The sequence below is a fragment of the Porites lutea genome, chromosome 13, assembly GCF_958299795.1.
Source record: "Porites lutea chromosome 13, jaPorLute2.1, whole genome shotgun sequence".
Classification (NCBI taxonomy): domain Eukaryota; kingdom Metazoa; phylum Cnidaria; class Anthozoa; order Scleractinia; family Poritidae; genus Porites; species Porites lutea.
The window spans coordinates 6567370-6586864 of NC_133213.1; the positions used below are offsets into that span (position 1 = coordinate 6567370).

The 19495-nt window shown below is 40.3% G+C and overlaps 2 protein-coding genes across 2 annotated transcripts in view; both read right to left on the bottom strand.

Moving 5' to 3' along the window:
* Positions 1–1552: 1552 nt before the first annotated feature.
* Positions 1553–6096, bottom strand: LOC140922294 (elastase-1-like). The gene is made up of 6 exons (XM_073372293.1): positions 6045–6096; positions 5058–5270; positions 4119–4331; positions 3233–3571; positions 2150–2197; positions 1553–1685 (listed from the first exon to the last, which is right to left on the bottom strand). The coding sequence occupies exons 1-6, from the start codon at positions 6094–6096 to the stop codon at positions 1579–1581; spliced, it is 972 nt and encodes a 323-aa protein (XP_073228394.1). The 3' UTR covers positions 1553–1578.
* Positions 6097–8806: 2710 nt separating this feature from the next.
* The window catches only part of LOC140922295 (uncharacterized), a 32962-nt gene continuing 22273 nt past the window's right edge, over positions 8807–19495 (bottom strand). The window contains exons 18-26 of the mRNA XM_073372294.1: positions 18597–18811; positions 17362–17615; positions 15971–16250; positions 15118–15676; positions 13930–14098; positions 13424–13744; positions 11584–12142; positions 9983–10317; positions 8807–9213 (exon numbers count right to left, since the gene is read on the bottom strand). Of these exons, the coding sequence (XP_073228395.1) occupies positions 8888–9213; positions 9983–10317; positions 11584–12142; positions 13424–13744; positions 13930–14098; positions 15118–15676; positions 15971–16250; positions 17362–17615; positions 18597–18811 (3018 nt within the window). The 3' untranslated portion in view covers positions 8807–8887. The remainder of the gene's footprint in view (positions 9214–9982; positions 10318–11583; positions 12143–13423; positions 13745–13929; positions 14099–15117; positions 15677–15970; positions 16251–17361; positions 17616–18596; positions 18812–19495) is intronic.

A 19495-nucleotide genomic window follows, 5' to 3' on the forward strand; every position in this document is an offset into this window, starting at 1 on the left:
GGGGGGGGGGGGTATTTGGGTTAATGCTTGCTAGGTATGTGCCGCTGGCCTCTCAGAGCCCCTACCCCATTTTAGTCTATTTTGTGGCCAATAGTCCATTTTCGAGTTCGCTATGACCGCTGAATTAAAGAAGTGAAGACACATTTTTTACAGCCTTAGCCTCAAACTGAAGTAATATGTTCACAAATTCCAACGAGGAAAAGACCTGTTTATTACTCTGTCTATTGTGTATATTCAAATTTCAAACACTTACTTGCCAGAATTTCTGAATATTTTACTTTACGTCGAGGCTAACCCTGTATGAATGTGTCGTTAATGTTTATATTCAGCGGTAATTTTTAATTCGAAACTGGACTATTATAGACCCCATCTTAGTCACTTTTTGGAAAATGTAATTTCGTGATCCCAACTTGGTCACTTTCTATTTATTCATCTACCTTGCCAATTCTTTAAAAAGGTCATCCAAAAATTATCTTCGATAGACGATAACAATCCAGCAGAAAAGCAAATGCCGTAGTATTGATGTTTCGGTGGACTTTGTTCTGGGCACGTGGTTTTGTACTATTGAGTAACTGATTAATATTTAAGTTGTGGTTTCAAGAACGGAATGTAATGAGGTCAATGCCAGCTTATTGTTAAACTTGATAAACAACAGCTTTCTGATCTTTTTTACCTAGAATCTTTCCATTTTGAATCCCTACTTACCCCAAAAATCCGAAAATTTGCGACCTATTCTAGGTTCTAGTAACTCTAATGAAAATGCGACCCTATTACAGTCACTCCACTCGTGACAATGTGACTCCATCCAGCGGCATATCCCCATTAGCCTCTTGTAAGGGAGTACCCCCCCCCCCCCCCTCCGGGTGAAAGGGTAGGGTATTCAGAAATTGAAGAAAATCTATCTACCGGGCCCTTAGTTAAATTGGTTTTGAAAAGAGGTGCCTATTTATTTATTCAACGTAATTCTAGAATTGCAAGTAGACTTCCTGCCACGGGGCAGAGTCTCCCCGTTCGAAGGTTACCTTTACAGTGTGGGTATAATGGACAACCCTTAAATATCTCCGTGAGTCTGTTACACCTTGTCAATGTCTTAGGGGATGTCTGAGGATCAGTATACGATTCTTAGATACTACCCACCCAACCCTCCCCAAACACAACGTTAACGATAACTTCTTACTTAAGACAAAACGTCAAGTTAGGGGAGGGGTGAGTAGGTGAGGAGTTTCCAACAATCTTATCCTGTATTTCCTCCAGCCCTAGGCGGAATATGGAGAGGGATCTGTTCTCGCAGTCTCTCCTGCGAAACATCCCTTGGGCGTGTGAGGCTCTCGCACTTTACGCGCGTGTCTGCGCGCGTGAGACTCTAACGCTATTCTGAGAATTTTACGATTATGAAAAAAAAAAAAAACTGTATTGCAGTCTAGTTCTGTCTTATATAGTGAATGTATAGGACCTTAATTAAACTTTCAAGTTGGAAAAACAAAGCAAGTTGTTATACACGGGTTTTTGCTTTTTCAATGATATTTATTTCAACAAGCTAACTACTTTACAGGCCCTGGATATAGGCTTCATCTTTACCTAGCATTTAAAGTTGCAAGTTTTGCGGCAGCTAATCCTGACAGTGTGGACCCCACACGAGTCTTTGTATCGCTCACATGTTGCCTTTCCCCATCGATCAAAGCAGGCTAAAAATAATCAAGAAAAATAACTTTCTGAGTGAATACAATAAAATAAGCGCATAACTACAAAGATGACATAAGTTATTCACATTCAGGGAGTTAACTTCATTTCAATTTGTAGTTCGTACTTGTCTAGTCACCAGGCCTCATTATATTGCGCGGCCTATGCGCTTCAGGTCACCTGGTCCAAGTGACATCACGACGGAAATGCATTGACCCTACGTGCGGTTCCTATGTCAAATGGTCCCCACTTCGTGTAACCCAAAGTTTACTTGTTGTAGGACAACGCCGCGTAACACCAATCGCCTTAAAATTTCTCTTAAAAGGCTCCTTTTGGAATTTTAAATAAGTGATTTTCTGGCGCTAAACAAGACATCTATTACGGTTTGATCAGGAGGAGCTGACGGCTCTCGGTTTTGGTAGACATTATGACATTAAACTGTGAATAGTAATGTGTGACTGAAACGTACGTCGTTTGGTTGGTGGTGCGGGGGTCGGAGCACATCCTTTACCGTGACCTGGGAAAAAAAAGAACGCGCTATTAACAACTTTTTATATGTTTTGGACGAAAAAAAAAAGAAAGAAAGAAAGAAAGAAAGGGAAAAAAAGAAAGGAGAAATGTTATGATGATGATGATGATGATGATGATGATTAATCTGGGTGTCATTCATTGAACACCTTACACAATTGTAGATGATTTGTTTATGGTAGAAGTCCACTTGTCAGGAGCCCATGACATAGGCTCCTGAACTTGTCTAATCCGGCTTAAAAATTATAAATCAGGTAAATAGCTGAGAATTTTTTCACAGTTTGCCAAACGTCTGTGGATTTGGCGTTCATTTTGGACAGTTCCGGTAGCGTAGGCAGTTATAACTTCCAACAAGTTAAGAACTTTGTCAAAGATGTGGTAGACTTCTTCAACATTGTTACATCCGGGACCCAAGTCGCTGTGGTGACGCACTCCACGTACACGAGGCTAGAATTCAACTTGAAAGGGCATTATACCACATAGTTTTTTAGTTGTGCAGCTACAAAACCCCCAACGAACCATGTCTCGCTCTTTAGGAAATCTGACAGCCTAATATTGCTAAAAGAAATGCAAAATTCATACTGAATCAAACCAATTAAGTCCAGCATTGGGAGTTAGGTATGAAACAGTAGCCAACATTTTTGAAAGCGTAACTTCCAAGTCAGAGTTTTCAGATATGTGTTAACTTTTAAACAAGCCTTATTCTTGTAGTAGTCGAGTCAGCCTTCGAGTTTGAGGGGCCGCCATCTTGAATGCAAACCGTGAGCGAAAAATTGCAATAAAGACATTTCCAGCAGGGAACGGACTTGCGGTCAGCCCTAGCGCCAATTATACGAGCTCGTATCCCTGTCCAAACTATTCAGGAGACACCTTCGGGACCAAGGCAAATGTTCTGTGAATAGAGGTAGCAAAAACAAAGATCTTGTGAACATTTGTCCAGGACGGCAAATTTTGTGTCTCCTGGATGGAGTTGAAAGTCTGGCGTATTTGCCTAACATAAGAAGTAAATGAATTCTCCCTTAACCTCCAATTGCCATTTTGTGCTTGATCCAGTCCACATAAGAACTAACACGAGCGAACACAGTGTAGGTCCTCTCTGCTTCGCAGTTAGGGTGCCCCCAGCTCACGGCTCCATGCAGAACGAAACGTCCATTTTCTTCGCAAACGAATGGTCCTCCGCTGTCACCCTGGCAGCCGCTAATCAAATTGCCTGCTGTAGCGTATCCTGCGCACACCATACTCTCCTGGTCTACAGTTGCTAAGTTTTTGTTAGCATTTGCACAGGTCTGGTGATCTACCACAGGCATGGCAGCCTGCTGGAGAATGGTAGCCGGACTCCCGCCGCCGATAAGTCTTCCCCAGCCTGTGGATTGTATAGATGACGTCGTCAGTGCGTCGATTCATCGAAATACCTTGATGTTACTATATCTTACTTCGAAAAATAAACATAGTCGTGTGGAAGGAGAGGTTAACATACAGCTTTTTTTATCATACTAACGAACAATGTTTGCGAATTTACGCATCGGACATGTTGCGAAACTGATCAAACCTTGGCCAACATATGGCGACATGTTCATTTGCTCTCGAAAACAAAGAAAATTTAAAATGAAAGTTTGACTTCCAATTCATTTAGAGGAAACATTACCTAACAAAACATCCAAGAGAGGTGTTTAAACGGATTACACGTGTTCCATCCGACCAAACTCAATTCCAGAGTCCGAGTTACATTATAGTGTCCATAGTGCAGCGGAACGGGCAGCGGGTTCCGATAGACAAGGGCCGGTAACGCGGACTCTAGCTGGGAACAAGATTGCCATGCATGCAACTGATAATGTCCGACGAACTGAGTTAAACCATCATGTTCCCGTTTGAGTGAGGCTTAAAATTATTATTGCTTCTCACGGACTTACCAGTTATATAACACTTTGTTCCCGTAGCCACTTGCTGTCCACTCCGAGGCAAACAAACAGTGCTTACTTTTTCACTCAATGTCACTGGTTTTTCTAATGTTAGTACTGCAACATCATGGTGCAGATGATGCAGGGCGAAGTCTTCATGATAGCAAACTGCTGCCACATCGATAACTTGTTCGCTGCCTTCGTTTTTGGTCTGGTCATGTTCGCCTTTAAAGATACACAAGCGTTCAGTACACCTAGCGTTGTGTTGATTATTTGTCGACCTTTCATACATTGCCTCTATTTTGTTCTTATACGTAAATATTTATGTGTGACAGTGGAAATCCACCCTTACCCCCGTTTTTCAGAAGCTTGTCAGAAAAAAAAAGCCTGATTCGTGAAGCTCAGCATAGGCTGCCATCCTAACGGGTGTGTGAGCCTACTTCAGCCTGAAACTGACATTATCTGTACTCAAACTGTCAAGAAACGACTGTAAAGATTGACTTTTAGACTACTTTCTGTGGTTTACTCAAGGAATCCGTACCTCCTGAAAAGCTCGCCTAATGTTTTATACCAATGTTCATTTAGTTTTGTACTAGATCAGAACGAAAAAAAAAAACAAATTTCTTTCCTCTACTTCCCCGCTCCCAGTCCAGAAAGACATCCTTTTCAAGACTCTTTATAGGAAAATCGTAGATACTGCCTTTTTAAGGCGTAACAAGATCCCGAAAACCATATTCTTTTAACGAGCACATGCAAGTTTAGGCTAAATGAGGAAGTGCATGACTCCCCCCCCTCGTCTGGCATCAACTATATCATTTGACACAGCAGAATATACCCTTCCATCTATTCTAGCAGAGAGCAGTCCCGCCGCCAGAGCGCCCTGAAGAGCTTGCTAACAGGCTATTCTATTCTTCCGCTAGAATTCAGCCGGCGTAAATCCTTGATTCTAACCTACGACAACTTTGTAGCGACTCGGTGTGGCGTTGTTTGCAACACAATGAGCCGCAGTAACCACGTGAGTCGGTGAAATGAGCGAGCCTCCGCAAATGTGATAGAGTTTCCCTCGTATAGTCACTCGCAGTGATATCTGCCATGGCCATGAGTTAGGTACTGCGTCCGTTCCGCCAACCACACGCGTTGTGATAGGACGTTTGCCACATTCCGCTTAAAATAAAAACATAAGGAAACAGTTAAGATATACTTCCATATGTGAAAAGAGCATAGACAAAGCTTTGCAACTCAATCCCATGGCAACGAAAATAATTGAAATTACTCCAACATCCTTCCTCGAAAGAACCGATGCGTTCTTCCAAAATTTTTCCATGCATTTTATTGTCCAAAAGTGATTAGGTAAAATGGCCACAAAGAGATTCAAAAGCCGACTTTTCGAACCTAGCGTTTTCATCATGTACATGGTTAATGCGTTAAAAACTCTTGATTCTAATCGATAAATAATCTCTTTTAACCTTTCTTTTGAATGGTTACGATTTAGGATTTCTCTGACTTACATAGAAAATTGTAAAATATGACAGAACATACAATATATTCAAATCTTCTAACGAACTCAGAAACAAAGTTAAAAGGGCAGGATCTGTAATTTAATAGCTAGCAAGTAGTAATATATAATAAGCCTCATCGTTCACTGTGAAAACATATTTTCGCGAACATTTAATTTCGCAAAAGTGCAAGAGAAATTTGGAAACTAAAATTGAGCAGCTATAAATTTTACGAAAGATCTTAGAATAAGAAAAAAACAGGCTTCCTGGTTTTAAGACGGCAGTTGCAATCCGTTTTAATCTTCTTGTATTTGCCTTTTATGTTCCTTCACCTTATTTTCAAAGGGGCTACTATAGTTTTATACTTCACTTTCTTTGGTAGTCAGTTAGTACTAGTCAACTGAATTTGGCTAAACTATGTAGTGAGCAGAGCATAAATTACCTTGACCTCCATGGACAAAGAGTAATCCACAAAGCAAGGCCAACAAGATCATCTTTGTGAAGAGCGATTAAATCGTTGTCCTTCCCACGGAGTGTTTTTACACAAATAACCTAGCCTTAACTTATAGCCTTGAGCATATGTACTAATATGAGATACCTACTATTCAGCTGCTGACATCGCTGTCCTTTTGTCTAAGGTGTATTTACCATCTGTTTAGGTGTTTCCTTCAATCTGCAACTTCCAAAACAACACTCTTCCCCAGGGGCAAGTGTTACACTCCCTCTCCTCCCCCATACCTTTTCAGCCTCGAATGAGTTCTCTTTCCCATTATGAAGGCCCTTGCCTAGTCCCTAGGCCTCATTATTCCGCACGGCCCATGCGTTTCGGTCACGTCTCGGATACATCATCGAAATGCATTGACCACGAAGGCCTGGGAAGACGCCGTACAGGGACCAAGCATTGATGGCCCTTTAATCAGAGAATCTTGACAGTAAAAACAATCGTCTTCTTTCTGTCAACGGCGCGTAAGAAGCGGATGAAGATGAGCCCAAAAAGAAAACGGCCAAAGTGAGTGTGCCCTAAAGTGAGTGCTCTCCAAAACATATGCAATTAATATTAAAACTTTGATAGCAATGCAAATCAGACAGTCAAACAAATCCCGTTACTTTTACTAAGACAATAGTACGGTGGCCAATAGGTAGAAAATAACACAAAAGTGATTTTGCAAAACAGAATCGCAAAGTCAAAAACGGAAATACAAAATAGACTGAACTGAAACACAAAACCAAACCAGAGTCACAAAACCAAAAAACAAAAAAGAAGAAAAGTAAGCAAGAAAGAACGAAAGAAAGAAAGAAACGCAAAGTATTAAACAGAATCACAAAACCCAAAACAAAAACACAAGGAAAAAAGAAGCACAAAATAGAAAAGAGAGTCACTCGCACAGCAAATACTTAATTGTTTTTCCAATCAAAGCGTTTGTAAATGCCCTCCTGCTTGGGAAAAATTTCAGCAACTTAATGAGAAAAATCATACAAATCTATCAAATTACTCGTAGCTCGCGCAACAAATAAAGTAATAAAAAACGGATGAAGTAGGGCACCTGATTGAGCCAGCGTTACCATGGTCAGCTGTGTCGTTGAACTACATGAAAGCAAAACAAAATGTCCTCCTAACATCTGGCGAGATTTAAACCGGTATCTGAGTAAAATAGGTATGCTTCGAGCGTAACGTAATCATGTACTTCTTTTATTTGTTGCTTACATTGTTTAGTTTAGTTCTCATTGGGATCATTAGACCCTTTAAAAGCCACCCCCTATGAATCTCACACCACTTGACACCGACCAGTTTGCTCGTGGGCGCTTTTTGAGGTTTATATATGTTATGCTTACGATTGATTTCTACATCGCTCTTAGTGACATGCTGTCTCCGTTTTCTTTGATAATTTTTGCTCTGTGCATCTAGCTTTTATTAGAGCTCTGTAGTTTTATTTCTCGCATATATCCCATATTTTGGTGCTTTTGCTGTAACACTTATTCGTATAATAAACTCGATTGCTGGCAGCTCCCTCCATGTATCATTGTGCTGTGACCGAAATATTTTTTATACGGCTGAGCGTGGCGATGAAAATAGATAAAAACTGAAAGAGATTAACCAACACTTGTCAGGTGCGTCTTTTTTATTGAAAAGATGGTTACAGTTCAGTTCAAAAAAAGAGAATGGCGTTGAACTAACTTGGTTACTGTTCTGGTGGTTTTCAAAGCAAGGAGCACACTTGAAAAAGAACTTCCGTATCTCTTGTTTTTAAAATATCCCAAGTTAAAAAAGACCTTGCAAAGTTAATTATTGATTAATGATCCATTGAGAGAACTTTAAAGTTACTGAGCCACTTGGCTATAGCTTTGTTATGGTTACATTTCAATCGAAGGTAAATTCTAAGACAGACACTCTTTCTTATTATAATAAAATCATTATTTTTTCTTTGAAACGTATCCTTCGATGTGACTACTCCAGTGACACCTCTGGAACATTGTGCAGGTTTTGAAAATACCAGGTACTTTTGAATGTGCCGCAATAAATCCAATCTTTATTGAAGAAAAGGGCGCAACTTTTATAGTACGCACACTTGCTTAAGAATGCGAAACAGTACAAACATTACCCTAAATTTGGTTTTGTCCTGTGGTTTTAAGTCCAGAATTGATCCAATTGTTTTTAAATAATTAAATGACTCAACAAGCTTTGCTCCAGCAAAAACGTTCTACACAAACTCTTAAAAATTTAAACTTCATGGAAATAATTTAAAATATAGTTGCAGCCTAGGTAAAGCTTGAAAACCCTCTGGCCCGGTTCCTTGAAAGATGATTAACTCGCATAAAGCCAGATTTAAGCAAAGCCATCTTTCTGGGAACATGTAGCTTGAGCTATAATAAACACGTTTTCTAGTTTTACTTCGCAATACTGTTTTGTCAACCGAAAATGATCCACTAATTAAACAATCTAAAAGTAGGCAAAGACAATTGCTATCCTGGAGTAGCGCAAATCGGTCTTTGAGGAACGGGACCCTACTGTTCATTAAAGAATATTAAGGTGTTTTCAGAAGTTTACTGATAAAAGTGTGCTCTTTCCTGGTTTGGTGCCCTGTTGCGTGTAAAAGTATAAATCGGAAAGGAAACTGGGACTAGTTACTTTCGCAAAGGCTCTTGGAACTATTACTTGTCATGAGACAAGGAAAAAAATGGCCGATGACCGGCGCGTCACCAGTAACTATCCCAGAAGCAATTGCGGAATGCATTTTGGCTCCAGTTCCTACTTGTTTCTCAGTAAGGGGCTGCACAGCTCCGAGGCTAGTACAAAAAGAAATCTCTTTCCCATGTTTTGTTTTTCTTGCGCTTGTCATTACTGGCAGCGTTCTTCTTCTCTCTTCCGCCAATCATTGCTCGTAGTTCGTCTGATATTTCCTTCAGCTTGTCTTTGGCGTATTCTTCAATGAAGTCCGACATATTTTCCCCCGTGGACTCCGCTTCAAGAATTTCTCTAGCGTCGGTGAAAGAGTCATTGAGTATGGCCACAAAGAAATTCATCAAGATGAGCGTCGTAACGAGAAAATACGTGAAGAAAAAGAATGGTCCGAGGAAGCGGTTGATGGATTCCAGCTCGTCGTAGTTGGTTCCTAAAAGGAAAGGACAATAACAAGAAAAGCACATGAAAGACATAGCTAATTATTTCGTCATGGGTTTATTCCTGTAGAATTTACACTGATGGAGTTAAGTCATTCCAACCGGCCTTACCTATTTTCAAACGTGCGACGCAAGCACAAGCCTACTAAGCATGCATAACCAGCTTTGGCGCATGCGATAGGGAAGACGGCCTTGACATATAAGCATAAGCAAGTTCAGAAAGAGAAATATAATTTCATCGTTGTCTGATTACGTTCTCCATAAAAAGCGAAATTTGGCATTTTCACTTCGTAGTTGTGCAAAAACGGCAAAGAAATGTTCAAAAAAGTGCGATGCACGTGCAAAGTTGTTGTTTTGCTTTTTAAACCCACTGGTTTTGTTTGAAGTGCTCGTTGCGGTCGCGTCGTTAGATCTTAGGGTTCATTTCCAGTGCCGAGTAATTTTTACGTGCGTACGAGTGCAAAATTTACGTTCGCAAATAAAATAGGGGTAATGACTGAAAGGTCGTTCGTAAGCGTAAAAGTTGAACCTCGCTAAACTTCTCGTTTAAGCTCCGCACTTTTTATCTTGCCTCTATTATATTTACGTGATTAAAATTTAAGTACGTTAACGTGCGTAGCCAAAAACGTGTCAGTGGAAATCAATCTTAATAGTCCTTGATGTCATGTACGGGTACATGTTAGAGTCGCTAGTGAGGACCAAAAGCAAATTTGACGTAAATCTATTTTTTTCGTCCAGTGTTGAATCGAAGTTTTTTCTCACCTTTACCAAGGATCATTTCGAACGAATTAACAATCGATCTTGGAAATGTGGAAAACATGTACGCTGAGGAGCCAAAGGTGATGTTACCAAACGTAGCAAATCCCAAGAGAGCCACCACAAAGCAAACGGAATAGGAAAGTAGAGGTCCTTTGGAAATTGCCATGCTCTTGGTTACTATGGAGATGTGCTTATTAAACTTTAAGATGCGCAAGAATTTCATTGTCGCCAGGAAGATGACCAGCGCGAGAAACACACTCTCTGTGTCTGTCCACAAAGCCACATAATCGAAGCTCATTCGGGCGTAAGGGTTGGCCTGCACTTTCTCAACCAGCCTCCTATTAGAAATAATAATAATAATAATAATAATAATAATAATAATAATAATATGATGATGATGATGATGATGATGATGACGTTGATGATGATGATGATGATGGTGATGATAATGATGATGATAATGGTGATGATGATGATAAAGACGATTGTGATATAATTGGGACATTTAGATCCATTTACCTGTAACCGAGAACGACGTTGAATCACGTGATCATTTTCGTATGTCAAATTTACGGTGAAAAGATTTTTCCTGCATTCCGTTTCGGTGAGCTTACACAATGAAGAGATGGACGAGGCTTCCAAGGGTAGGATATACAGATCATTAACAAATCAACGTATTTTCTTAACCCTAGCCTTGCGAAATTGTTTAAAGGAATTTAAAAATGGTCTATTGCTCATATTACAATCGGCAAGAGGTAACCCTAGAGGGGAAGGGAGGGGAGTGGTGGTAGCATTGAAAGGGAGGTTTGGGTAGACCGGAAGAGCGCCAACGCGTTAAAGCGCTAACCCTGTGTAAGACAAAATCCATTCATTTTGCTTCTCTTCTTAAATTCGTTAATTTGGCGGATGATTCTTCTTTCTTTCGGTTGCAACCTTTTTCTTTTTCTGTCTTCTTGGATGGCGGTTTTACACGAAAACCGCAAGGCCATTATAAGCTTTATAAATTATTTATTATTCCCTCTTTTTTGTGGCTAGCAAATGGGAGCGAAGACTTAACCAAACAACAAAACCGTCGAAAAGGCACTCGAAACTGGACTTGCACAGGAGTGACGTTTGTTTCATGTCACGAATTCTCGTTACAAGTAATTGTGCAAATTAATGAAGTTCTATATATCCAATCTAAGTGGGAAAAAAAATATCTTGTTAAACCCTTTCGAATGTACTATCGTGGGATATGTTTACTTATCTCGTATTTTGACTCTACGTATTTTGTCTAAATACGGTTGTAAAAACATCCCTTGATACTACACACTAAGCCGTCCATTGCGTGTTTTTTGTTAGCTTTTTTAAACCTGACCGTGCACGTCGTTCAATTGCATTCCTATCATTTTGAACTTACTGAACACCAAAATCCATCGCATTAATTTATCCAGTCCAAATTTGTGAACTCAAAACAAAGGATTGTGCACGATCGGGGAGCTTCCAACATAACCTACAGCACCGTTGTTTTCCACTTTGATGTTTGCCGGGTTTCATAACAAGACTCCTCTACTATGACTGCAAAGCATTGTTTATCTTTACATATAAAGATACTTAAGTAATACCTGGTGTATTCTGATTTGAAAAAGAACAGTACAATCGTTGTAATGGTAAAGGAGATGAAGGCCCACTCTATGTAGTTCCAGATGTCTTTGAAGTACTTGCTTTTCAACTGCCGCATTTCTTTGAATTCCCGATAAATCGAGTATAAGAGAATAATAATAATCAGCACATAACAAACGATGAATATGGAACTGAAACTCGAGTTGATGCTTCCGACGAACGAAATAGGATCAATGCGGTAAGATGTCCAAATCCCTCCAGTTGGAAGACATTCAAAGTTGTATCGACCATACGCAAAGAGATTGGTGCCGGGTTCGAAGGCAACGAACTCCAACGAAACCAATCTTGTCAGTCTGTTGATCCAGATATCGTCCTTGAGGTTGGCAAGAACTTTTTGAGCCGTTTCTATATCGTACCCTAGCTCCGCAAGAAGACCGCCCTCAGTGTACGTGTTGCGTTCCGTGACAATGGGGAGTGTACCAAGAGATAAAGCATCGTGGTACTCCAGTGTATGGGTACAGAAGATTCTAAATTCTGAGCCTGCAAAAATGTTGGAAGTTCCTAAATAAAATAGAGGAAAATACGGTTAAGACGTTTTCACTCACGCGGCCAGCAGCTGTGCAAATTTTAACAAAGAACGTTTTTACATAAAAAGGAGTCCAGAAGGTTCTACTCCCACAGGACTGGTTTTTGGAACACCAACAATGCCGCCGTTATATTATTTTGCGACACCAATATGGCAGGCATAACGTCATATGAAAATTCCCTTTACGCTATCACATTTCCTTTATTTAAATTGCCGCAGTTCTGGACTATTGCCTTCGCGATCATCTTTTGTAAGCGACTACAAAAACCTCAGTCGTTGAAGTGAGCACACGTGTGTTTTGCTGCTCCGCTGCAAAAAAGCACTTTTTTTCCTGACTGCACTTTTGAGCAAGGAAAGATCATGAAAAAAAACAATGTAGAAGCATTAAGGAAAGAAAATGACTTGGTTACGAAGCAACTAGATGAGTTTTTCTTTGTAAAATTATAATTTTTGCAATTAGAAAGAAATGTACAAAAAGCGTGATACACGTGCAGGGTTGGTGTTTTGCTAATCTAAAGGTGATGCTACACGGGACGATTCGCAACAACGATTTTCAACGCAACACAACACAGCATTACAGCATCGTTGCGACATTGTTTGGAATCGTTGCAACATTGTTCCAACATTGCAACGCTGTGTTGCCCTAAAAATCGTCATTGCGAATCATCTCGTGTAACATCACCTTAAGGCTTCGTTCAAACAGTACCGGACCGGACGAATTCTCAACCGCCTGAAAAGTTTGACCGGACACCTCGTTCGCACGGAACCGTTCAATTTTTTTTACTCTGTTCACACGGAACTCTGAATAGCTTTGATCTTAGGGTTTAAAGGGTTCTGGTGGTTTCGTGTGAGCGAAACACCAAAACGCACGAATTTTCCACCGGTCGAAAAATTGTCCGGCGACGTGTGAACTTAGCCTAAGGTCTCGTCCACGCATTTACTTTTTTTTAACGGAGATTTTCTCTCCTTTTTCGAAACAAAAAGCGTCCACAAGCAGCATATATTCGAAATATTTTGCCCCGTTCATATTAAAACGCTGAAACGATGGAAATACGATAGCATTCCTTTCAGGTGCGTGCGCTGTATGATGTACGAAATCACGGTATTCGTAAACCTCCGTTTTCGTCCACCTATACGAAAACAAGAAGTCGGCGGTTTTAAAAAACCTCCACTCTAAGTATCGTTTTCTGAAACCTGCTTTTTTGTCCGAATACGCCCAGCACGTGTGGACAGAGCCTAAACCTGTTGCTTTTTACCATTCCCGTTGCCATCGTCGTTCCCCAAGCTTCCTGTTACATCCTGATCTGGCGCAGGTGTGGTATAAGTACTGTTACTACTGATACTATCGTTGTTACTGGTCTGCTGAGTGTTGTAAAGGTTGGTGGTCGTATCTTCGCTGTCTTCGTTATCAATAATTCTCCAGCTCGAACCACCAACGACGTAAGCTGGAGAGACATCAAGCCAGTCCAGTTGTGCGTCGGCAGATTGGTCGTTTTGGCTGTTAGAGGAATAGCCATGGTAACAACTTGGAAACCACCGGGTAAACTCAGGATACGCGTTCCAAGCAACACAGGGTTCTGTTGACAAGAAGAGTTGTCTATCACCTATATGTAAATGAGGAGGCGTGGTGGCATAGGGTCCCTAATAGGTCTTTTGAGATTCTGCATTTACCTTATTTGAAAGCAGGGATTTGAGAACTTAGGCAAAATGGGGACGGAAGTTTTTTGGGACTTTCATGTGAAAGAGTTAATCTGTTACAAACCTTGCTTGATTCTTGCCTGTCGCAGGCGTGGAAGACCAACAATAAACATTTTTTTGTTGGAAAAGAAATCTTCTTCTTCAAATGCTTGTCCATTGTACCATTCTGTAGCATACAGGCTAGGAAGCATATAATTTTCAGCCCACCACCAAAACGTGTATACGTCCTTGACCTAACCATATCAAAATTGAGAGTAATTATAATAAGGGGAAGTGACAAAATCGTTTAGAGCGGTTTTCATTTGAGTGTCGAAAAGTAATTGGTTTTGCACTTTCTACACGATGCGATTGGCTTAAAAGATTCGCGCCACCTTTTCATCCAATCAGAAGTAAAACCAAAGCCAATTGTGACGCGCTTGCATGCATTTTCCCGCGCTTTGCGTCAGCCACATGTAATTACTTCGAGTTTTGATTGGTTCAATGTCTTGTCTGTGTCCTATGTGATTGGCCAGAGTAATTACTGTGGTTTTGGTTTTACGACACTCAAACGAAAACCACTCTATCAGAAAAAGTAAGTACAAAAACCCCCGAACTTTAAGAAAGAATTTACTTTAAAATAGTCAAATACTTTCACAAGAATAGCTCTAGTTATAAAAAGATATTATGTAGTGCAATTGGAATTCAGATATTTTCGCGTCATTCCATTTGGTTCGTGTTAAAAAAAAAAGACTCTTTTTTAAAAATTTCTAGTCTCTACAATTGCTTTTGATAGACTTTGTAGGAGACACGTTTCCCACTAGGTCACATTTAATTGTTCAAGAATTTTGTAGGAGATTTTTTACTGGATGGTTTGTGTAACGGTAAGCTCTAAGAACGCTTATAGCACTACCTTATAAAGAGGTATAAAAGTAATAGGGAAATCAGAAGTATTGGTAAACGTCCATGGTTATATTGGTTATAAATTTTGAAACCTTGAGTTTAACAGTAAGTTGCCAGAGGTGAAATGCTGATTTGGATTTTCGTTTTTTTGATTCGTTTCTGTGGTCAAGAGATGTCGAACATGTTCAGGAAGTCAAAGAAAAATGTCGAGAATATTTTCTTTTGTTCAGCCAGTTTTCTCAGGGGATAGCAGTTCGTTCAACAAGAGACGGGCCTTTGACCCTTTAGGTTCTTTTAAATCCAGATGCTCTGCCACTGACGGACGAAAAAGCGTGCGGAAGCTTCCTTTGTAGCCTGCTAAAGGGTTTCTTACCTTGCCAAGTTTTGTGTTGAAAATATCTTGTATATTCTTGGAGAGGTAAAACCTGTCTCCTCCTCGGCTACCATAAGTAGCGACTGAGAGAAGAAAGACGAAGAAGAACTGTAACGCAAGCTGGGAGAATATATTGCACATCTGCGCTTCTTTAAGCTTTTTTTCTCTGGCCATTGCAACTATTATTGGATCGGGACCACTGGTAAAAAGTTTCTTGCGAGGATCCTCCGTGCCATCAACCGAAGTATCGTCGGTGAGTTCCTCTTGTTTTGTTTCTTCAGCATCATCGTTAACTATTTCCTCCTCGTCGTCCTCGGGAGGTTTCCGCAACAACATGGCCAAAATCGATGCAACCAGGATTACTTTCAACGGTTGCACGAAAAAGATGTCTTGTACCAAAGATATAATGACCGAAAGAATCCATTTGTCTGACTTCTCCTTGCCCCAAACCATACTGTAAAATATGGTGAACAAGGCCCCAACAAAGGATGTGAGGAAGGCCAATGTGTAAGCAATATAATTACACCAGTAGGGAAGTTTGAATTTTCTTCTCTTTGTAACCTCTTGTTCTGTTTTAGGCGCCGTCTTTTCCCTATTTGTTTTTTGCAATTCTTCTTTCTTCGTTTTAGTTTCCGAGTCAGCTTTATTTTTGTCCTTTGCTTTTGGTTCAGATTTATTTTTATCTTTAGATTTCTGGTCTTTTGGCCCCTTGTTGTCTTTTGATTTCTTGCAATCTGATCCTTCTTTTCCTTTCACTTTTTCATCCTTCGGTTTTGTTTTCCCTTTTGGGTTTGTATTAGCTCCCGCCTTTTTTTCTTGCACTTTGGGTTCAGCTTTTTCCTCTCCTCCAGAGGACTTTCTCGGTCTAGTGAAACGAAAAATGGTGATAATCAACAAGTTAACAGGGACAATGACAATGCTGCTTTGAACTCCAATCATCAACTGCCGCCATGTGAAGTCAATAGGTCCAAATTTGATTCGAAGACTTGCCTCAGCATCGCCAAGTTCGTAAAACATAGCGTTAGCCACCATAGAAGAAAAGAGCAGAGAGATGCAGCAGGTCAACCTTTGAACCCGAGTAAAGGAGCTGTGTGGCGGCCGCGTATACACTGAAAACCATAAATGTCCATCACCTGTGGTCGTATAAGAATAGCAATGATAAGTTAGATAAGTAGCTCGGGTGAGTTAATCCTGAATAGGACTATTATTGATAGTGACTGACGCTTAGACAACCTACCCTACGGGCAGAGGTTTCTGTCTCGCATGGCTTTTAGTGTTTAAGCCCCGGGGCGTAATAAACAAACCAACAACGCGACTGACAAGCGATGCGAACGACTTCGTATTAAAACGCTAACAGTTATGCAAGAGAGAAACCTCTGCTCGTAGGGGAAGGCAACCCGGCATTCATCTTCACAGTCGAAGTGAGTTGTATTACGTCAGTTGATGGTGTTAAACCCTTGTTGACCTGACTGGTCAATTAAGTCGAGGTGTTATTGGTCGTCTGTCAGTTAAGCAGGAATGTTATTGGTTATGAAGAGCTTAAGTGTCATTGGTGCGTTTCGGTCCGCCTTTTATCGCCGCTTAACAGTCGATTATTCTTAATCAAATTGTAGGTGGTCTAGCATTCTGTCGTCAGTTTTGACAACTTGTCGATCATTCTACTAGTAAATCCAATATTCAGGCAGCCAATTTAGCAATTTGTTACATTCACGTTGAAATCCCTTGCGATCCCTGCAACCTGATTGAATCTCAGCGGCGCGATTTTTTTTCACGAATCATACTTTTTTGCTGTAAATCACATCTGTTTTATATCAAGTAATTTGTGCTATTAATTCCATCACTTCTTCTCTTAATCGCAATATTTCTGTCTTGAATACTCAAAACGTGATTTAGAAATGTTTAGGGTTCAACTTTTTTTTTTTTTTACAATTAACCGACTTTTGGATCGATAAAATATTAATACTAGCCAATAAAATCCTGTTTATGGGCTACTAAATCATGCGATTTGAAAATGGATGCGATAAATTAAATAAATTGAATTAGGTGGATTTCAGTTTCCGTTGTAATCACACTTGCGATTTCAAATCTAATTCTCGCTGTGGGCTCGTACGATTTTAACAAGGGCGCCTTATTTATGACCAAATTGCACTCCACTCAGTTCAATTCAGTGCCATTATAAATGCTTGCTGCGCAGGCTAACAATTAATCAAAAAATTGTAAAGGTCGCTAACTTTCAGTTACTACCTATGTCCTTGGAAGCCCTGTTATAAAATAGGTTCTGAAATCCTGTCATCTGCTTTTGGTCGGCAACGAAGATTGCCCTTTCAACCAATCCATCGTCCTTCTCCACTGCTAACCAACGGTTACAGATAAAATACGACTTCTTATTCGTTGGAACGTGGCGAATCACAATTTGTCGCAGATTCCACGAGGGGCTTGAGCCCGAGTTATCGTGCCACACATTCACATAGTTCAATCGACCCAGAGAGTTCGGTAATCTGGACAAAAAGAATACTGGTAAATGAAACAATGCCACGGATTGCATAAGTACTATTATCCACACTAGATATCTGTGTACCCGAATTAACGTCGTTTCAATTTAACAAATGGATTTGATTTACGGTGTATAAAAGGCCATTGTGAATAGCGCCAAGTAAATTAAAAGTCAGAACATTGGACGTCCGGACCAGCTATTTTGAAAACGAAAAGGCTTTTTACGTGAACTTGTGCAGAAACCAATCAATACCACGCATACTCTTTATCAATAGACTGAGCTGCCTGGAAATTCCTTATTAATAACTAAATCCTCTTATTCTCATTACGAAAAACATGTTCTGGCCGGTCAGTTTTGATAAATTTAAGGGCCCTGAGCATATATCTATAGCTCCACAAGAGTCAGTCAAGTGTCCAAACACAAACAAATTTAGCAAAATTCTTCCAGATTTGGTCAATTATATCTGATCTGAAGAAACAACTGTTTTTTTTTTTCAGCACCAAGAAATCAGGAAAGAGAGAAGTGGTTTTTAAGTACGACAAACCTTTATGAATCACTTCTAAAATGACGCCAAAAAGTCAAACTAAAGCTAATTTGTTCGTGGTGATTTTACTCTCTTTGTGAGCTCAAGATTGCGTCAGTGAGTCCCCACTAGACTGTGGTATCAAATTTAACCTTGGATGAAGTTAAGCAAAGCCTAACACCCATTGGGGTTCCAGTTCCAGCTGCTGTAGATAGAGTCTAGAAAGGTGAACCTGAACCCGCAATCCTGCTTCTTTTCCAAGATAATCACACAACCCGAACTGCTGACATCTTTCCCCCGGATACCGTTGTCTTTAATTTCCCAATACAACATCCTCCGCCAAGATTTTTTGGCGAGTCCCCTCTTCCCGAAAAGTGGTCGAAATTTTTTTACTTTTCCTAATTCCCGGTCAAATATGGCCATCCAGACCCTGCGTGGATAGAGAACAAGTTGATTGCTCACCTTGCTACAAAGGAGCTGACACTGCCGCGACTAAAAGGGCGTTTTGCGCCACCCGTGTCTTGAAGCGGTAATACTTCACTCTCACCCTTTTCACCATTGATGTACATTGACACGTTTGCTGTTGTACCAGAGTCTCCGAACATCCCTGTATAAACTGCAATCTCGTAAGTGTGGTCACCAGTTTTGTTCGTATGGACAGGCATTGCAATAGACAGCTGCAACAAAAGATCGAGAGATTTAACTACCACGTGGTTATGAAAGAAGAATCGCTGATGCAGAGGATGGTCTTTCAACGGCACCAGAAAAAAATCAATTCATTCTTCAATTAGATTAATATATATCAACTCGAACTATGGACCAATGTGCTCACATCGCCGATGATTATTGTTGTAAGGAAGGCAAGTAGCAGCTAGAGCACGACAGAAGAGTGTGTTTCCCTAAGTCTTGATCGAGTGCTGTAGCCGCTTCTTAAGAGCTTTACGACAGAACAGAGCACAGTCAAGACATCTTTGTTTGTTTTATGACAAGGAATACGTTAAGTTTCCTACGCATTACTTTCTAATTTTCAAAATAAACTACTGGCAGATGACAGGACAGCTTTAGCGCCGTGTTTAATAATCTAATAAAGCACGCTTTTTCAACGAATCAGAGGGCGCATTATATCTGAACCTTATTATAAAAAACGGTAAGGAATAAGAACTCGGGGAGAAGCCTGCTCCGTATACAATTTTGTTCAGCAGACCGGCGCTTATCCATTGAGCTAACCGGGCGGCGGAAAATTTAACGGATTTATAACTATTTCTGTTGCATGAAATATCAAAGGTGTACTAAAGGACATGATGCTATTACCTCCATCAACACTTTGCATAAATGGTGTATTACCAAATAAAGAAGCCTTG